A 17336-nucleotide genomic window follows, 5' to 3' on the forward strand; every position below is an offset into this window, starting at 1 on the left:
CGTAAAGGTTCTTTTCTTAGTAATGGACACAGTTTGATTCTATTTTCAACTTTACAATTGCCTATATGAAGTTGATATGAACAAAAATTGTTAGTGATCTTATAGATTTAACTCAAACACAGCCCCCCTCTTTGTCTCTACAGAGGGTCAAGTTGTTTTTATGCCCCATATCCGTTTCGAGTCCTCTTATATTGCGTATCCGCCAATATATAATGGGTATTCACAGCTGCACAGTGAATACCCATTAGTGAATACTGCATTTGAGATAATAAAACCAATGTATATGTATTAAAATCCAATGTATATGCTTGAAATATGAATCACTCTGCATTGCATTAACAAAAATCCAATATTTCTTTAGAGAGGTGGTGGTAGAAAGGTGCACGCGAGCTGGAACTTTTCCAATTCTTTGTCAGATTTAGGTACATTCTGTGGTTTAGTATTTCAAAAAGCGCACAGTGTGGTCAATCTGGGCACATTTTCCACTACACTGCAGAGTGTGTAGTCGTGATTCGGACTGGCAGTTAGATATCCAATTTTGGCTCGGTCTGCACTTTCTCTCTTTGTCTCTCATTCTCTCTTCCTCCTACACAGCTTTCAGACAGGGCTTGTTGACACCTGAAAGCACTAGCATTTTTAAATCTACCTGCTGCCAGTGTTATGCAAGACTTTGGCTAACCCAGAAATAGGACAGTCGTGGATCCACATTACACAAGATTTTTCTTTTTATTGTTTGAAGCAATTAAAGAGAAAATCCACCCTCACAAATCTGAAGGAACTTTGACCATACATGGGTGTCCAATGCCAGCAGTTATTCACAGTAAACTGTTTGCATGTCTGCCTTGATATTGCTTAACTGTTCTTCCAGAGTGTCTCTGTTTCAATTAACTGCCCCTTTCCCTAATAAATATGTGCATGTTTTCATTCTGGTTAATTGGTAATGTATAGTTGTACACAAGGGTCCGAGTATCCATTCACATTGATCCACTCAAGATTCCTTTGACCACACCTGCTGAACAGTGCCATCAAGCAGCATTGAGCTCAGACACAGTGACTTTAATTCCTTATTAATGACAGGAATTACATTACAGTTCATTTAGGACGCTTTTATCCAAAGCGACTTGCATTGCAGTTTTTTAACCCATGGTTTTTATTTTGCCAGGGGAGCAATTAGGGGTTAGGTGTCTTGCTCAGGGACACTTTGATGTGAGACATGGAGCAGCTAGGGTTCGAACCGCCAACCCTGCGATTCCCAGCGCAACCTCCCTACTCCAGGCTCCACCATCGCAGATCGCAGACTTTTTGATACTTTTCGTTTTGTCTTTATTCTACGCAGCAAAGCGTTAAATAAATATACAATAATTGCAAGTGACAAAGAGATGTATTATAGTTCAAAAGGCCACTGAATTTTTGCTAATGAGGTCTTCAGCATGTCTGACATGTGTCAAGCACACATGTCAACGAAGGTATTTTATACACAGATTTCTAAGCATGTTAAGTATGGTACTGAGCTGCAGCCTGCATGTCATGTTGCTTTTTCAAACCTCAGCAGACAAAACATTTGCCCAATCATCCCAGGTTTACGGATCACTAGGGTAACACAGTTAGCTTAAGAAGTAGTTTGATTGCCTAAAAAGATCTTGATACAAGAATGACGAGGAAACTCTTGGCGGGAACTCGTTTTCACTCACACCATAGTGAGACAAAATCATGGTTAAGGCAGGGAGGATGAAAGTAAGATAGAAGGAGAGATGACTGGTATGGCTAGGGAGAGCAACTCCGGCATTTCCCGACTCCCACGCATGTGGTTCTGTACAACAGGCCCGAAACAATTGCAAAGACACAAATCTCCCTCAGCCAGCCATGTGATGTGAGTGTCTATGACTGTGTATGCTCTGTAGCCATTTTGGACATCCACAGATAGTTATTTAGAAGAATTGAGTCTTTAAGACTAGATAAATACAGCACATTCACTCTGTGTGTTTTTTACAGTTTTTTAATGGGAGGGCTTTCGTCAAAGTTGGAGTTTCTCCGTAGCCATGTATTTCCTTTCGTACCTGTGTGTGTGCATTAAAAGGAGCTTAGCACTCACCAAAGTGGAGGTGTTGATGATTACAAGCAAGGGAAAAATAGCCTCTATATTGGCTCGACTTGGCTGGGATTAAGAAAAAAATCCTAAAAGAGATATCATATATTTCTGCTCTGCTATTTTTATACTATTGTGAAATGTTTGTCTTATCGTAAAAGGTTTTTCAATACAATATCAGAGCATTAATGAAGCAAACAAGTCATACTGTATCTATGTTAAGACACTACCTGAGCAAAGGTATGGAGCTCCTTGCTCTTTTGGCATAGTTTCAACTGATAACACTATCCCTTACTGGGGCCGCTGTAATGGAAGTATAGTATAGTGTATACCCTCCGTTTCCTCCTCAGACACACTCAGGTCAGGACTTGTTGGCTACGTGAGCTGCAAGCCTGCGGCTCGGCAGTTGACATATTGAGAGCAGTGTTCGGGGTATATTATATTTATTTTTTAATATAGTACTTTTAAACTAACAAAGCTTTGACTTTATGTGTGTTAAGGACAATATATGGAGTAATGGCCGTAAGGCATGATCTGTAATGTAATGAGTGTATGGTAATAAACTAGTAAGAAAACTAGTACTTTGGATATTTTTATATCATAAGTCATCTGCATAGACAGTATATATACAGTGCATGGGACATTGGACGCACCATCCTCCCTTGCGGCCGCAGCTGATGCCAAGCAGAAGCAGCACAGCGGTGCTTCAACTGCAAACACTCCAGTTAATTCCCCCGACACATAAATGCCTCCAGTCGTCCTCTGCCACTTTTAAACTCACCACATGATCCCAGGACAACGTGATACCCAGCTGTGTGCCACTGTTGAGCTGGGCGAATTGGACATTTTCCACATCTCTCAAAAAGGGAATTTTATATTAGCATTCAGATTCTAATATAGAATTAAAAGAAAGTTGGGAGGTTTGGCAACTTTGCAACTGATCTTTACATGCAACTTGAAAACTAAGAGTTGAGAGTAGGCTATGTGAACATTTTCACAACCAATTATGTTTTTAAACCCTTTTTTTCAATAATTGAAATTAGGGCATGCTGCTCTATACAATTAAAAAAATTGGTTTAAACTTTTGGCCTAATTGATTAAGCTGATTATTGATTAGTATTTAACCGCTTGATGCCTTATTTCCTTTTTTATACAGTTTAATCAGAACACATTTGTAATACACAGCACTATTAGAGCATGACCTCTTGCCTAATGTGGTAGATATTGGACAAATAACGCAGTGTTCCTCTGGGCTCTTATAAACTAGCTCTTTATTCATTTTATTTGTTGTCATTCATGCCATCCGTCATTGGTCCTGGGGGTTGTCTGGGCAGAGGGGTGGCAAGTTTTGAACTTCTCGGTGCAAATGTAACAAGTGATCCTTTCCCTCAGCCTCTCTTGAGGCCAACATGTATACAGGCACATATGTTGCATACAACAGCGTCCATACAAACCACCTCACGAGCACTTATTTACGTGTATGTCGTGTACATACAAATCCTCACTAACGTGCACAGATGCAAACTTAACTTCTCATGAACACACGGATTCAGCGTGGTTGCTGCCCAGGTGGGAAACATTCCTATAGTACATGACAATTGCCAGGTCAAGCAGCTGTTATTGAGACAGAGGGACCGTCCATGTACAGGGAGCACTGGAGTCTTCTTATGTCTTCCTTCTACAACTTGTTTTTAAAACATCACAAGGGACTTGGAGAAATACATTTAACAATTCACCCAACTATTGTAACACCAATTTTTTCAAGGACGTGATTAAAGAAACAAAAAATATATCAAATTTTAGATTTAAAACATTCAGGCACCAATCAATCCCAGCCAACTAGTGTTAATATGGGATTTACTGTTTTCATTAATCAGAATATGAACGGCTGCATGTAAACAAAACTGTGCAATATTGCTATTTATTATCAATACAAACAACTTATTAGGAATATTGTCTTTTCGTAATAAGTGCAAAAATCTGAATATTTGATGAAAAAAACAGTGGTTGGCCTGTCCAGACTGTAGTCAGTTAGTCGGAAACACTGGATTGGTCATGGAAAATGACAAAAGTGTGACGCCCGCCGGCGCGTCCGGTACGGCCCGCTGGGGGGTACCGACTTTGCCGCACACCCCGTCGACCGTTCGAGGGAATTACTTGATTACTTCTTGCAATTATCTAACAACCAGGATTGATGCATTTTATATCATTTGAAAAAACTTTAAACACTAAAAGAGAGAAAAGGGAGCGATGATATATTACGCACAACCACAGGACATACGACAAGTCCTTCCCCGAGTGAGTATGTGTGTGTCTCTCTGCAGCAACATAACAGCATGTATAGCTCCAATGTGTTCTCTGCAATCAGTGTAATGGGAATGGGAATTTTTCTTTCTGATAACCAACAACAATGCTCCCTAACAGTTACATTTGTCATGGAAGTTTGACGCACAAAGATTAGATCTCCTTTGGGTTCTCGTGGAACTGCCGTTTCAGTACTTAAGACTACCGTATCTCTTATATATACAGGTGAAACCGGAAAAATTAGAATATTGTGAAAATGTTCAGTATTGTAGGCTCAAAGTGTCACACTCTAATCAGCTAATTCATCCAAAACACCTGCAAAGGGCTCCTGTGCCTTTAGATGGTCTCTCAGTCTGGTTCAGTTGAATTCACAATCATGGGGAAGACTGCTGACCTGACAGTTGTGCAGAAAACCATCATTGACACCCTCCACAAGGACGGAAAGCCTCAAAAGGTAATCGCAAAATAAGTTGGATGTTCTCAAAGTGCTGTATCAAAGCACATTAATAGAAAGTTAAGTGGAAGGGAAAAGTGTGGAAGAAAAAGGTGCACAAGCAGCAGGGATGACCGTAGCCTGGAGAGGATTGTCAGGAAAAGGAAATTCAAATGTGTGGGGGAGCTTCACAAGGAGTGAACTGAGGCTGGAGTTACTGCATCAAGAGTCACTACACACAGACGGGTCCTGGACATGGGCTTCAAATGTCGTATTCCTCTTGTCAAGCCGCTCCTGAACAACAAACAACGTCAGAAGCGTCTTACCTGGGCTAAAGAAAAAAATAACTGGTCTGTTGCTCAGTGGTCCAAAGTCCTCTTTTCTGATGAGAGCAAATGTTGCATCTCATTTGGAAACCAAGGTCCCAGAGTCTGGAGGAAGAATAGAGAAGCACACAATCCAAGATGCTTGAAGTCCAGTGTGTAGTTTCCACAGTCTGTGTTGGTTTGGGGAGCCATTTCATCGGCTGGTGTTGGTCCACTGTGCTTTATTAAGTCCAGAGTCAATGCAGCCGTCTACCAGGACATTTTAGAGCACTTCTTGCTTCCTTCAGCAGACAAGCTTTATGGAGATGCTGACTTCATTTTCCAGCAGGACTTGGCACCTGCCCACACTGCCAAAAGTACCAAAACCTGGTTCAATGACCATGGCATTACTGTGCTTGATTGGCCAGCAAATTCGCCTGACCTGAACCCCACAGAGAATCTATGGGGCATTGCCAAGAGAAAGATGAGAGACATGAGACCAAACAATGCAGAAGAGCTGAAGGCCGCTATTGAAGCATCTTGGTCTTCCATAACGCCTCAGCAGTGCCACAGGCTGATAGCATCCATGCCACGCCGCATTGGGGCAGTAGTTAATGCAAAAGGGGCCCAAACCAAGTACTGAGTATATATGCATGATTATACTTTTCAGAGGGCTGACATTTCTGTATTTAAAATCCTTTTTTTTATTGATTTTTATGTAATATTCTAATTTTCTGAGATTTTGAATTTGGGGTTTTCATAAACTGTAATCCAAAATCATCCAAAATCAAATAAAGACTTGAAATATCTTACTTTGCTTGTAATGAGTCTATATAATGTATTAGTTTCACCTTTTAAGTTGAATTACTGAAAGTAATGAGCTTTTGCACGATATTCTAATTTTTCGGGTTTCACCAGTATATATAATACTTGCCGTGGAAAAACACTTCAGTTTGCATTTTGTGTTTTTGTGAGTCAGCAGCCCCCTACAGCTGCTTGTGCTGCATTTAATTTCTGCATTTATATGTCAAGCCCACTTCTGTATTGAGGAAGTTGGGGTATTGATGCAGAAATGGATCAAGACCGAGATTCAGGGAGGTGAAAAAACATTTAAGAAGGACAGAGATTGAGAGAGGTGAGATTAGGGAAGAAAGATGGGGACAAACATGGAGGGAGAAAGATATCCAGAGGGTGAGGGAGCAACATCCCCAAGCGCTGATGGTGCTGATGAATATTGGAAGAGAAGGCTGCACTCAGGAAAAGGAGGAGGAGGAGGAGAGAGATCAGGGCTGAGGAAATATGCTCCTCTGTTATGTCTTAGTGGGAACTGTCAGAGCTGGAGAGAAAAGGTCAGCCGCGAAGCCAGGGCCGCATGCACACACGTGGGCGACTGTGGGTGAGTGGGGAGCACGGTCGTCCTCCAATCAGAGGGTTGTGGGTTCGATCCCAGTCCTGGCTAACCCGCATGTCGATGTGTCCTTGGGCAAGACACTTAACCCAACATTGCTCCTGTAGCTGCGACTACAGCGTATGAATGTTAGTTACTGATGGGCAGGTGTCACTGTGTATGGTTCTCCTGTCATCAGTGTATGAATGGGTGTGAATGGGTGGATGATGTCATGTAGTGTTAAAGCGCTTTGAGTGGTTGGAAGACTAGAAAAGCGCTATACAAGTACAGTCCATTTACCATTTACACACACACACACACACACACACACACACACACGTTCTGACGGAGGCGATGGTCAAGTCATCACTAGTCATTATCACTTAAGAAGTTAAAATGAGTTAATTGACCACCTGCCGTTCCCAAGTAGCCGTTGCTATTTAGCATAGGTTAAATAGCACGAGCTTTCAATTTCCTCATTCTAAGGCCGCACCTGCGAACAATTCCGCTGTTTAGAAACACGTCATGAATCACACGTAGACTTTTATTTGGATCTTTCTTAAGAACAAATGTAAGAAATATTATTGTTACCACATTTTCCATGAACATAAATCCATTTTCATTTTTTTTAATAGTAGGATAATCCAGGATAATCCAGTATACGCCCCCCCACTCCCAACACCTTTGTCCAGACTGCAGTTGCCATTCTCCTTCTGTAACTAATTAGTTGATGCTGTCTGTTATTGTGACGTAGTCTTTTGGTGGAGGATAAAGCTCTCAGCCAATGTCAAAACCTTACGTCCTTGTGTGAGGTGTTGGAAGAAAAGTTTGGTGTGGTTGGTTGGAGGTATCATTTTAACTTTGGGGCGAAAGAAAGCATTTTAATGTCCCCTCTACTTATAAAATGTCAGAACATTTCCATCCAGTGAAACTGTTGCTGAACACCCATCATCCATCCTGCAGCATCCCAACAATGTTCCCTCTTCTAATAAACATGTCTTTCTGCTTAAATTTTTGTACCAAGGTAACATGTATATGCACCAGCTGTGTCTTTGACCTTCTCTGAAAATGGAAGTGCATTTTGGCTGCATCCAACGTTTTTCACGGTGTATGCCCCTTTTCTGTTTCAAATTTCTGCTAATCCCTGTTGCGAAGGTGGTCAGAGTGTGCCGTAGTATACACATACTGTACACCTTCAGCAAACTTCATTCTTCATTTGATTTTGCATTATTAAATGCTTTTTACAGACCTCACATCCTGCTCACTTTACAGTCGAAATTGAAGCCTCCTGAAATTTTGATGTGCCTCTTTCGCTGGGTCTCTTTCTAATGTATGAGCATAGAGGGAGTGATGCTGTTGAATATGTATGAAAAATTGAGTGTGTTTGCTGACACCCTCCAACTTCAAGGGAGAATCAAAGGAATGTGTTAAAAAAGGTGTGGATGGTGGGATCGGCCATAGCGGTAACCAACGACAGCGCTGCTGTCAGCGCGAAACGGGTTGATATGAAGAAAAAAACAAGCCTTTCATCTCAGAAGGAGGGAAGCGTCCTGCACATTCTTGGTCATTACCTTACTGGAGTCAGCCGGAGTGTGGACAACTTTGGCATACCGTCAGCGCCACCCCCTCGCACCCCTGACCTAATCAATGGAATAACGTGTTTGTACGTCCTCCGACTCATTAGCAGTCACTGGAAAATGGGTTCTGGTTTTATCTGTTTAAGTTATGTAGCATGCGGGTCGATACATTTGTCCCTCGGTTGTTTCAGTGTCGTCTGAAGGCACCTTCCAAACACATTGTAACGGACTGACACTCTCTCTAGGGAGGTAGATGGGTACTGGAGTACGGTGACGGTCAGCATTCCACTTGGCCTACGAACGCAGAAGGGCGGACTGGACCTGCTTCCATATCCGACGGCACAGTCACTTCCTCCTCTTGAATGGGGAAAAGGGGTGGTCGGTAACCCAGGGAGGCCATGAAGGGAGACATGCTCATGGAGCAACTTTCCTAAGCACAAGGCCCACCGAGCCTAGCGAGAGTTCATTCTCTTGGTAGAACGAGAGAAAAGCTTCTTGTGATCTCTCCAAACTACAAATGGTTGGTCACCCTCCAACCAGTGCCTCCATTTCTCCAGTGCAAGAACAACAGCCAGCAGATCTGTCGCCCACGTGGTATTTGTGCTCTGCCGGTGAGAGATGCCGGGAGAAGAAAGATGATAAGTCCTTGGAAACTCACTGTGGTGATTCCTAAGAACATCATTGACCATGGCTTGGAAAACTGCCGAAAAAGCATGACCAGGCCAAAAAGCATTACCAGGTATTCAAAATGTCCCAAGGGGGGTGTTAAATGCCGTCTTCCACTCGTCTCCCTCTCGCATGCGCACATGGTGGTAGGCATTGCGGAGGTCAAATTTGGAGAAGATGGCCTGGAGAAGGGGCTCAAATGCGGGATTAAGGAGGTATTTATTCTGAACCCGTGATATTATTAAGACCATGGTAGTCAATGCACTTCTTGCCCACAAAGAAGAACCCAGCTCCAACCGTAGACGAGGAGGGTCGGATTAATTCACTCTCAATAGAGCCATGCATGTACTTCTCCATTGCCTCACTCCCTCCGGATGGGAAAGGTTAAAAAGATGGTTCGTGGGTATTAATGCGCCTGGGAGCAGTTTGTCGGCGCAGACATAGGGCCTATGTGGGGTAATGTCTGACCCAGCAGCTTACTAAAGACCTTGCTGAGGTCATGGTACATAGGAGGGACTGCAACTGACCAGAGACAATGAGAATGGCAAAAGGGGCGCCTTATAAACTGATGAGGTGTAGGTGATGGTGATTAGAACTCGGCGGCTCTTGACACCTGAGAAGAGGGGCGAAGACGGCACCGAGGTCTACCACTACCCCTGGGAGCAGGGCGACCAGGATGGTCGGCGTGAAACTGAGGAGAGCCGGATCCAGGATGTCAATGCGGGGTACCCACGACCGTTCCTCTGGGCCATAATCCTCACAGTCAACCAGGTATTCCACATGCGGACCTCGGCGTCGTGAGTCCATGATGGTGCGGACTCTAAAGATGGGCTCTGGTTCGACTAACTGGAGGAGGAGGTCTGTCATCCGGAACGGTTTCTGAGGGAGGAGCAGAGACAGGTTCAATGAAGGGTTTCAACAGTGACACATTGAAAGATGGTGAAATTCTGTATTGTGGAGGAGGATCCAGCCTGTAGGTGACTTCGTTCAGCTGCTTCTCCACGGGGAAAGGACCAGTGTATCGAGGACTCAGCTTACGGCAGGGCACACTGAGACGCATGTCGAAAGTCGCACCTTTTTTTCCAGGCTGGTACTGTGGAGGGTCAGCACGACGACGATCTGCTTGGTCCTTGTGTCTTTGCACTGCCTGCTGGAGGTGAGCGTGAGCTGAATCCCATGCCCTCTTGCTCTGATGGAACCAGTAATCGACAGCCGGGCCGACCGGAGCCGGAGGGCCCACCGGACCACGGGAAGAGTGGAAGTTGATAATCCAGGACACACTGAAAGGAGCTGAGCCCCGTGGTAGACCGCTGAAGGGAGTTCTGGGCGTACTCTGTCCAGGGGAGGAACTGGCTCCAGTTGTCCTGGTACTGGTGGCAGTAGGTTCGGAGATAGCGTCCAATCTCCTGGATCTTCCGCTCAGTCTGACCGTTCGTCTGGGGGTTGTATCCGGAAGATAGGCTGACAGTGACCCCAAGAAGTCTGAAGAACGCCCGGCAAACCCTAGAGATGAACTGAGGACCTCGGCCCGACACTATGTCCTTGGGGACACCGAAGTTTCAGAAGACGTGATTGAAGAGGGCCTCTGCGGCCTCAAGTCTTCGGTCGATGAGGCATCTGCCTTGCAATTCTTGCTTCCAGGTCGGTAAGATACGGTAAATTCAAAGCGGGTAAAGAAGAGGATCACCCTGCCGCTGTGAGAGAACCGCTCCAACCCCTGTTGAGGATGCGTCCACTTCAACAACAAACGGTATATCAGGGTAAGGATGAACCAAGATGGGAGCAGTCAGGAAGGCTTCCTTTAGTTGTTGAAAGGCTCGGATGGCTTCAGGAGGTAAGGACAGAGATTTGGGCCGGCCCCTTAGAGATGAGGTCAGAGGAGAACTGATGTGAGTGTGGTTGTTGATGAATCTTCGATAGAAATTGGCGAATCCGAGGAATCGTTGAAGATCCTTTACCGTAGAGGGCAGGGGCCAGTTCTGGATAGTCTCCACCATCCTCTGGTCCATCTGGACTCCCCGTTGGTCTATGATGTAGCCCAGAAACTGCACAGTGGTGGTGTGACATTTTTTTCCAGTTTATGAGCTCTCAGTTTCTCCAAAACCAGAGAGGTGGTGCTTATGCTGAGAGAGATGAGGAGAAGACTCATAGTGGCCTGAGGGCGTGCCGAATACCATTCGTCACCCCTTCGAATGCAAATCAAGTTGTACGCACTGTACTAAGTCGAACTTAGAAAAGATGCGGGCTCCACGCAGCTTCTCCAGCGCTGCTGGGACCAGAGGAAGGGGATAGCTAAACTTCACAGTTTGAGAGTTGAGATGACAGTAATCAATGCACAGCCTTAAGCCTTTGTTCTTCTTAACCACAAAAAAGAAGCTGGAAGCGGCCGTGGATGTAGAAGGTCGAATGAACCCACGTCGAAGAGCTTCCTCCACATACTCCTCCATGGCCCTTTTCTCCGGGATGGACAGAGGATAAACACGGCCTTTGGGCAGGGTGGCTCCAGGTAGCAGATCGATGGCGCAGTCTCCTGGCCTGTGAGGTGGTAGTTTGGTCGCCAACTGCTTGCTGGAGACATCCTGTAATGCTCTGTACTCCGCCGGAATCTCCACTTGGTGCTGGACTTCCGGACCGTCCAGGGACATGGAACAAACGGGAAACCATCCCTCTGGAGATGAAGCAGAGGGACCCTTCGGGACCTTCTCAACCGAGGCTAGACAGGAGTGGGAGCAGTCCTCTCCCCAGTGAAGGACCTAACCGGATCCAAGGGCGTCCCAGGATGAGCTCGGCAGTGGAATCCTCCAGTACCATGAAGGAGATCTCCTCCGAGTGCAGGCAGCCGACGTGGAGCGTGAGTGTGGGGGTGAAATTACGAATTTGACCTTGGACCAATGGTCTGCCCTGGATGGTGTGAACTCTGAGGTCTTGGTGACTTCGGCGCTTACGAAGGTTCAATTTTTGTAGGAGTTGGGGGGGACATGAAGTTCCCCGCCGAGCTGGAGTCCAGGAGGGCTTGCGCTGTGACACAAACATGGGCGGTTAGTAACTGAACAGTGGTGCGGTTTAAGGTTGAGATCTTTGGCGGAATCTTAATGGAGCTTACCGCCGGGTGTGGAGGTCGAATAGGGCAGCCGCTGATGAGATGTTTGTCATCCCCACAATATAGACAGAAGCAGTTGAATCCTCCGCTGCCGCTCCGACGAAGAGAAAGAAGTGGAGTCCATCTGCATGGGCTCGGGTGCTGGAGGAGTGACAGATTGTACCGAGGACAATCTATACAACCACCAGTTGCCGGATGTTGGGGTTGAGACATGCCGAAAAGCTGTCATCAACGCGGTCTCATTCCAGCCACTTAGCAGCCGCCAACGTACGAAACTGAAGGGCATACGTACTCGCCGAAGGCTTTCCCTGACGAAGGTTGTAGAGCTGATCGTCAACGGTGAGATCAGAAGCTGTCTGACCAAATACTTCCTTGAAATGCTAAATGAAACTTGGAAGAGATTTTACCACAATCTGAGTTCCAGATAGATTGAGCCCATTGGAGTGCTCTTCCGGACAGCAGGGAGATAATAAACGCTACTCGAGCAGAGAGATTAGAAAATTGGTGCGCCTGCGTTCGGAAATACAGCGATACCTGAAGCAGAAAGCAGCTGCAATCCTCCGCCTCTCCGTGGAAGGTCGCTGGTCGAGCTTTGGTCTGGTCTTCTGTCACGAATGGGGGACAGGAGACAGTCGTGAGGTAAGTACAATAGTTTATTGACAAGATTGCGGAACCAGACAGAGATATGATGAATAGGCAGGCAGATGATCAGGATGGAACTTTAACTGGAGGGTAGTCCGAGTTCCAGGTTACGGACTGGAGGAGATTCCCTTGGAGCAGCAGATAGGTATTCAGGTACGTAGCGTGAGAGTCTGTTGTGTCCTGTAGAGACGAGACCAGACACTGAGTGTGTGAAGAGGAGTCAAATATAAAGGGAGGTGAACTGATGAGGTGCAGGTGATGGTGATTAGAACTCAGGGGACTGTGAACGAGTGGGAGGAGTGAGTGAAGCTGGTGGGATCCTGACAATCGTAGCCGACCCCTCTCACTCCGGACAAAAACTGTTTGTGTTTTCTCATCAACAGAGCCCGGTCCCCCACTGTCTGACTCTGACATTCCACCGGTCACTTTCTTTCATACAGCACACGTCACTTTCACTTGTCACTTTACACTCGTCACTTTTGTCACTTCCTGTTCGCTAGTGCACTTTATTTTTTAATTTTTAAATATGTTTTATCTTTAACTTTTATTCTTTTATTTTGAACTAACCCATAGCCTTATACTACTAACCCATAGCATTATATATTTTTTAATCTGAGGTCCACCCATTGATTCTATTAAGCAGAGACAGGCTATGCTGATGTCCTCTGCAGACGTTTCTGAAAGTAAAGCTACTTAGGACAGCTCCATAATACACCAGATGTCATTCCTGGTGTGTGTTTTAATGTCTGAGAGGAATATATTCTCTCAAAACATTGTCCTCATTAATTCTTCTGTTTTATTTTTGTCTCTTATCACCAGGTGCTGTCTCTGGGTGCAGATGTGCTGCCAGAATACAAGCTCCAGGCCCCACGCATTCACAAGTGGACAGTGTTGCACTATAGCCCCTTCAAGGCGGTGTGGGACTGGCTCATTCTGCTGCTGGTCATCTACACCGCCATCCTGACTCCCTACTCTGCCGCATTCCTCCTCAACGACCAGGTGGGGTCTCTTCCAGGGAAAGGGTCACTAACAAGTTCCCTGTCAAGTCAAGCTTGTTTCATTCATGTTGCTAGATCGTGTTTCATCGGGCTTTACATCTGTCTGACATAAGAACTTTAGACTCTCTGGGGCAGTTTGTTTTACCATCATTCTTCAACACTTATGGCAAGATGTAAAGGGCTCGGCCTTGTGTGGACTGCCATGTTCAACTTATGTGGCCTCGCAGGCGCGACTCTTCTTGTTGCTGTCCCACTGATCAGGCTTCTAGTTTATAGATAAAGACAGCTTTATTCCATAATCAAATAAAATAGCAGGAAAGACTAGAGGAGCCCTTAAACGAATACCAACGTTGATAAATGTTGTTGTGAAAATACATCTCTTTTCAAGGTTACGTTCCTTCAAGTTTTCATCAGTACTCGGACCTAAAAGAAGAACACACAGGCAGAGTTTAGAGAAAGTGGGTTTTGTCGGTAGGCAGGAAGGCTGAGAACCAGGAGACCAGTCAGTCGGATGTGTGCTTATTATCAGATGAGTGCTTATTGGAGGGGCGCATGCTGGATCTGGAATGACAGAACCGCAGAGTGACAGAGTGAACAGGGGAAAACAAACTATGATGAACCGACAATATAAATATAAAATGTTCAGGCATGTAGGCAAATTATATTAAAAACCTTAACACTAATCAATTTGAAGGAGGTAGTCACACAAGCGGTTCTGTTTCATTCAGAGCATTAGCTTGTTTTTCTTCTACTCTCTTCTGTATTTTCTCCCTTGAATCTCAACTCTTGAATTGTCCCCTTACCTATTCCTCTACCTCTCCTCCATCTTTCCACTCCTCCCAGGAAGAGGCAGCCATGCAGAGTTGTGGTTACTCCTGCTCTCCTCTCAATGTGGTGGACCTCATAGTGGATATCATGTTCATTATTGACATCCTCATTAACTTCAGGTCAGTCTTTTAATCCAAGAGTCCACAGTATAGTTGTAGTAAAAGTTGTCGTTGTAGTAGAATATCAATACGTTATAATAAATACAAAATTCTCCAGGTCTAATTCCCAACTCCCATCCTCTGTCCTCGTTAAACCATGTTTGGAGCTGACCGTAGCATTAGGGAACACAGTAGCGATTACTAAAGTAAATGGTACAAAGTAGTTCCCAGAGTTGCAGTAGTAAAATCTTATATCAACGTTTATCGTGTTAATATAATGTGCTCTCCTCCTCAGAACAACATATGTGAACACTAACGACGAGGTGGTAAGCCACCCGGTGCGGATCGCTGTGCATTACTTCAAGGGCTGGTTCCTCATCGACATGGTGGCTGCTATTCCCTTTGACCTGCTCATTTACCGCAGCGGGGAGGAGGTAAGTCCCCATAGAGGGAGGAGGGTGCTTCCAGATCGCTGGGGGGGACTAGTCAATCTGTGGAGACGGAGGCATGAAGAGAACAAGAGAGAGATATGTTGCTTCATTGACATTGTGTCATGAAAAAGGTACAAAGCGTGAAGAGGAGGGAGACAGGGGAATAAGAGGAAGAAAGAGGCAGAGGTGGGTTAGTTCCTGCTTCATCATTTAATTGTCTCCGTGGGGAAGTTGATATTCAGTCTGCTGTGGCAGAGTGGCAAAATATACTTTACAAAATACAAGGCAGTGTACGAAATGCTAATGTAAAGAATGTATTAATCAATGTTGTACCGCTCAAATCTAATGCATTGTCTTTTTTCTGTATTTTCTGCTTCCAGCTTCTCAATTTGTCAGATGTTTAAGCTTTAGGTTTTGGCTCTGTTTTTAAATGGAATAATGACTTTGGCTTAAGCTTTAAGTTGGTTGGATAAAAGAAACAACGTAACTTACAATTGATTTTGTTTGACGTTCCCTGAGAACTGACCGTATTTAAGACTCGTGCCCTCTGCCCTCACACTTCAAATGTCAAATGTTTAACACACTCTTAGTTTTTTTGTTTCTTTGACGGCTGAAGAGCAGCACAAGGTGGATTTTATTTCAACAAGATTTGACTGAGGGGTGGGGCTGTAAGTCACTCTGGTAACATATTCATGTCAGTGTGGCAAAGCCTTGCGTGGGGGGGAGTAATTTCAGGGGGTGGGGGCGCCCCTGTGTTATAATGGTAGGGGAAACACTGGACCTCTTGCCTCCTGAATGCCCACACCTCCAGCTTTCTGCACAAAGTATGCAAGTCTCAAGGCCAATCTGGGTATTTTTTAACTTAAAGGGGACACATCATGAAGTATCTCCTAATGAGCCTGCATTTGATAAAGTGAGGGTAGCCAAATCTGAATGGCTTGTTGAATCACACGTTTTTCTAGTCTAGAAAGCCCATGAAAATGGATTGTCTTTTGTGGGTTGGGAGGAAAATCACGATTTTTTTCTTCAGTCAGTTGGAGAATTCAAGAAAGTGGTTAGTAGGTTGCCATGCCATCTGAGGGTACTTCCCACCTAATGAGGAGGGTGCCTCCCTCCTCCCAGCAGCTCAGACGAGGCCAATCCCACTGACACTTGGAATTCCTCTAATGTTGATGGGATTTTTGTAGGTAATTCAAAGATGTGTTATTTATAGTCATTAAGCCACCCACCAGGCCAAAAATTATGAGTGTGGAAACTAAACCGACATTGAAAAACTGGCCTGGTGGGAACTCAACTCATAGAAGCCACAGAGCCAAGAAAGACAACTCACCAGACAACTATTAGTTACTGAGAGCAGAGGACACACACATATAGTAGGACTAGGCCCTCCGCCAGTGCAGTAATCGTCTTGTTATTTATTTGTCATATGGACACAGAGGGAGGCCAGATGGCCGGAGGAATGTTAGGATAGGACATCACAGTTGTTGTTTTTTAGGAGTCTTCAAAACGCCTCACCGAAATCACCAACACGCTCTCTATCCCTCTCAGACCACCACTCTAATTGGTCTGTTGAAGACGGCTCGTCTCCTGCGACTAGTGCGCGTGGCCAGGAAGCTGGACCGCTACTCGGAGTACGGGGCAGCTGTCCTCTTCCTCCTCATGTGCACCTTCGCCCTCATCGCTCACTGGCTGGCCTGCATCTGGTACGGTGCCATAACACTGTCGGAAGAATAGGACGCAATTCACAGACGGAGGAGTAATGTGGAAATAGTACTGTTAAATAATACTGGGCGGAAGAAGTGTATCCGTGTATGATCACACAAAAATACAACATCACCTTGATTATTTGCGGCCTTCCATCAAAAGGCGCAAGTTGGGACATTATCATTAATAAAACTGCAAATAAAAGGCTGAGCAGCAAAATAATCTATATTTTTAGAGATGTATGGAATGCAGCACATATCTTGTTCCTTTGCACAGGATGCAACTAGCTATTGTAAATTTGGGGGAAAACTCTAAAACCAGACGCTTGAGAAGTTGAATTAATTTTACATTTAGTGGACTTTTTTAGGGTGGGGGTGTCATAGGGAATAGACTATTTTATTCATCGTTCAAATTTTACCCAGAAATGGATATTAAGTCAAAAATGTAATTTTTAAATTTGTATTATAAATGTTTGCATGTCTGCTTATAACAAATCAAAATGTTATTTTGTCATAAGTACACATGATAAAACGAAATGTTGTTTTGGCATATACAACAAGGTAAATACAGTTAATTCCGGTATATTTCCGTATATTCCTGTGAGAAAGTTTCCAACTCTGAATATTCCCGTAATTTTGCAACCCTAGTAATTTGTGTTTCTCTGCATGGATCAGAACAGGGGCTGTTGCTGTCAAAATACTGATATTCTCCTCTTCGATACAATACTCTGAATGTATTGTATATTCATGTTTTATTTTTTATGATGCCTTTTTTGGC

The 17336-nt window shown here is 44.7% G+C and overlaps 1 protein-coding gene across 3 annotated transcripts in view; it reads left to right on the top strand.

Moving 5' to 3' along the window:
• Window positions 1-17336, top strand: part of kcnh2b (potassium voltage-gated channel, subfamily H (eag-related), member 2b) — a 216136-nt gene that overhangs the window by 178741 nt on the left and 20059 nt on the right. For all 3 annotated transcript variants that reach the window (XM_040166921.2, XM_040166919.2, XM_040166922.2), the window contains 4 exons: window positions 13320-13499; window positions 14342-14445; window positions 14720-14858; window positions 16404-16558. In XM_040166921.2, the coding sequence (XP_040022855.1) occupies window positions 13320-13499; window positions 14342-14445; window positions 14720-14858; window positions 16404-16558 (578 nt within the window). The remainder of the gene's footprint in view (window positions 1-13319; window positions 13500-14341; window positions 14446-14719; window positions 14859-16403; window positions 16559-17336) is intronic.

Source organism: Gasterosteus aculeatus, chromosome 21 (assembly GCF_964276395.1).
Source record: "Gasterosteus aculeatus chromosome 21, fGasAcu3.hap1.1, whole genome shotgun sequence".
Taxonomy (NCBI): Eukaryota; Metazoa; Chordata; class Actinopteri; order Perciformes; family Gasterosteidae; genus Gasterosteus; species Gasterosteus aculeatus.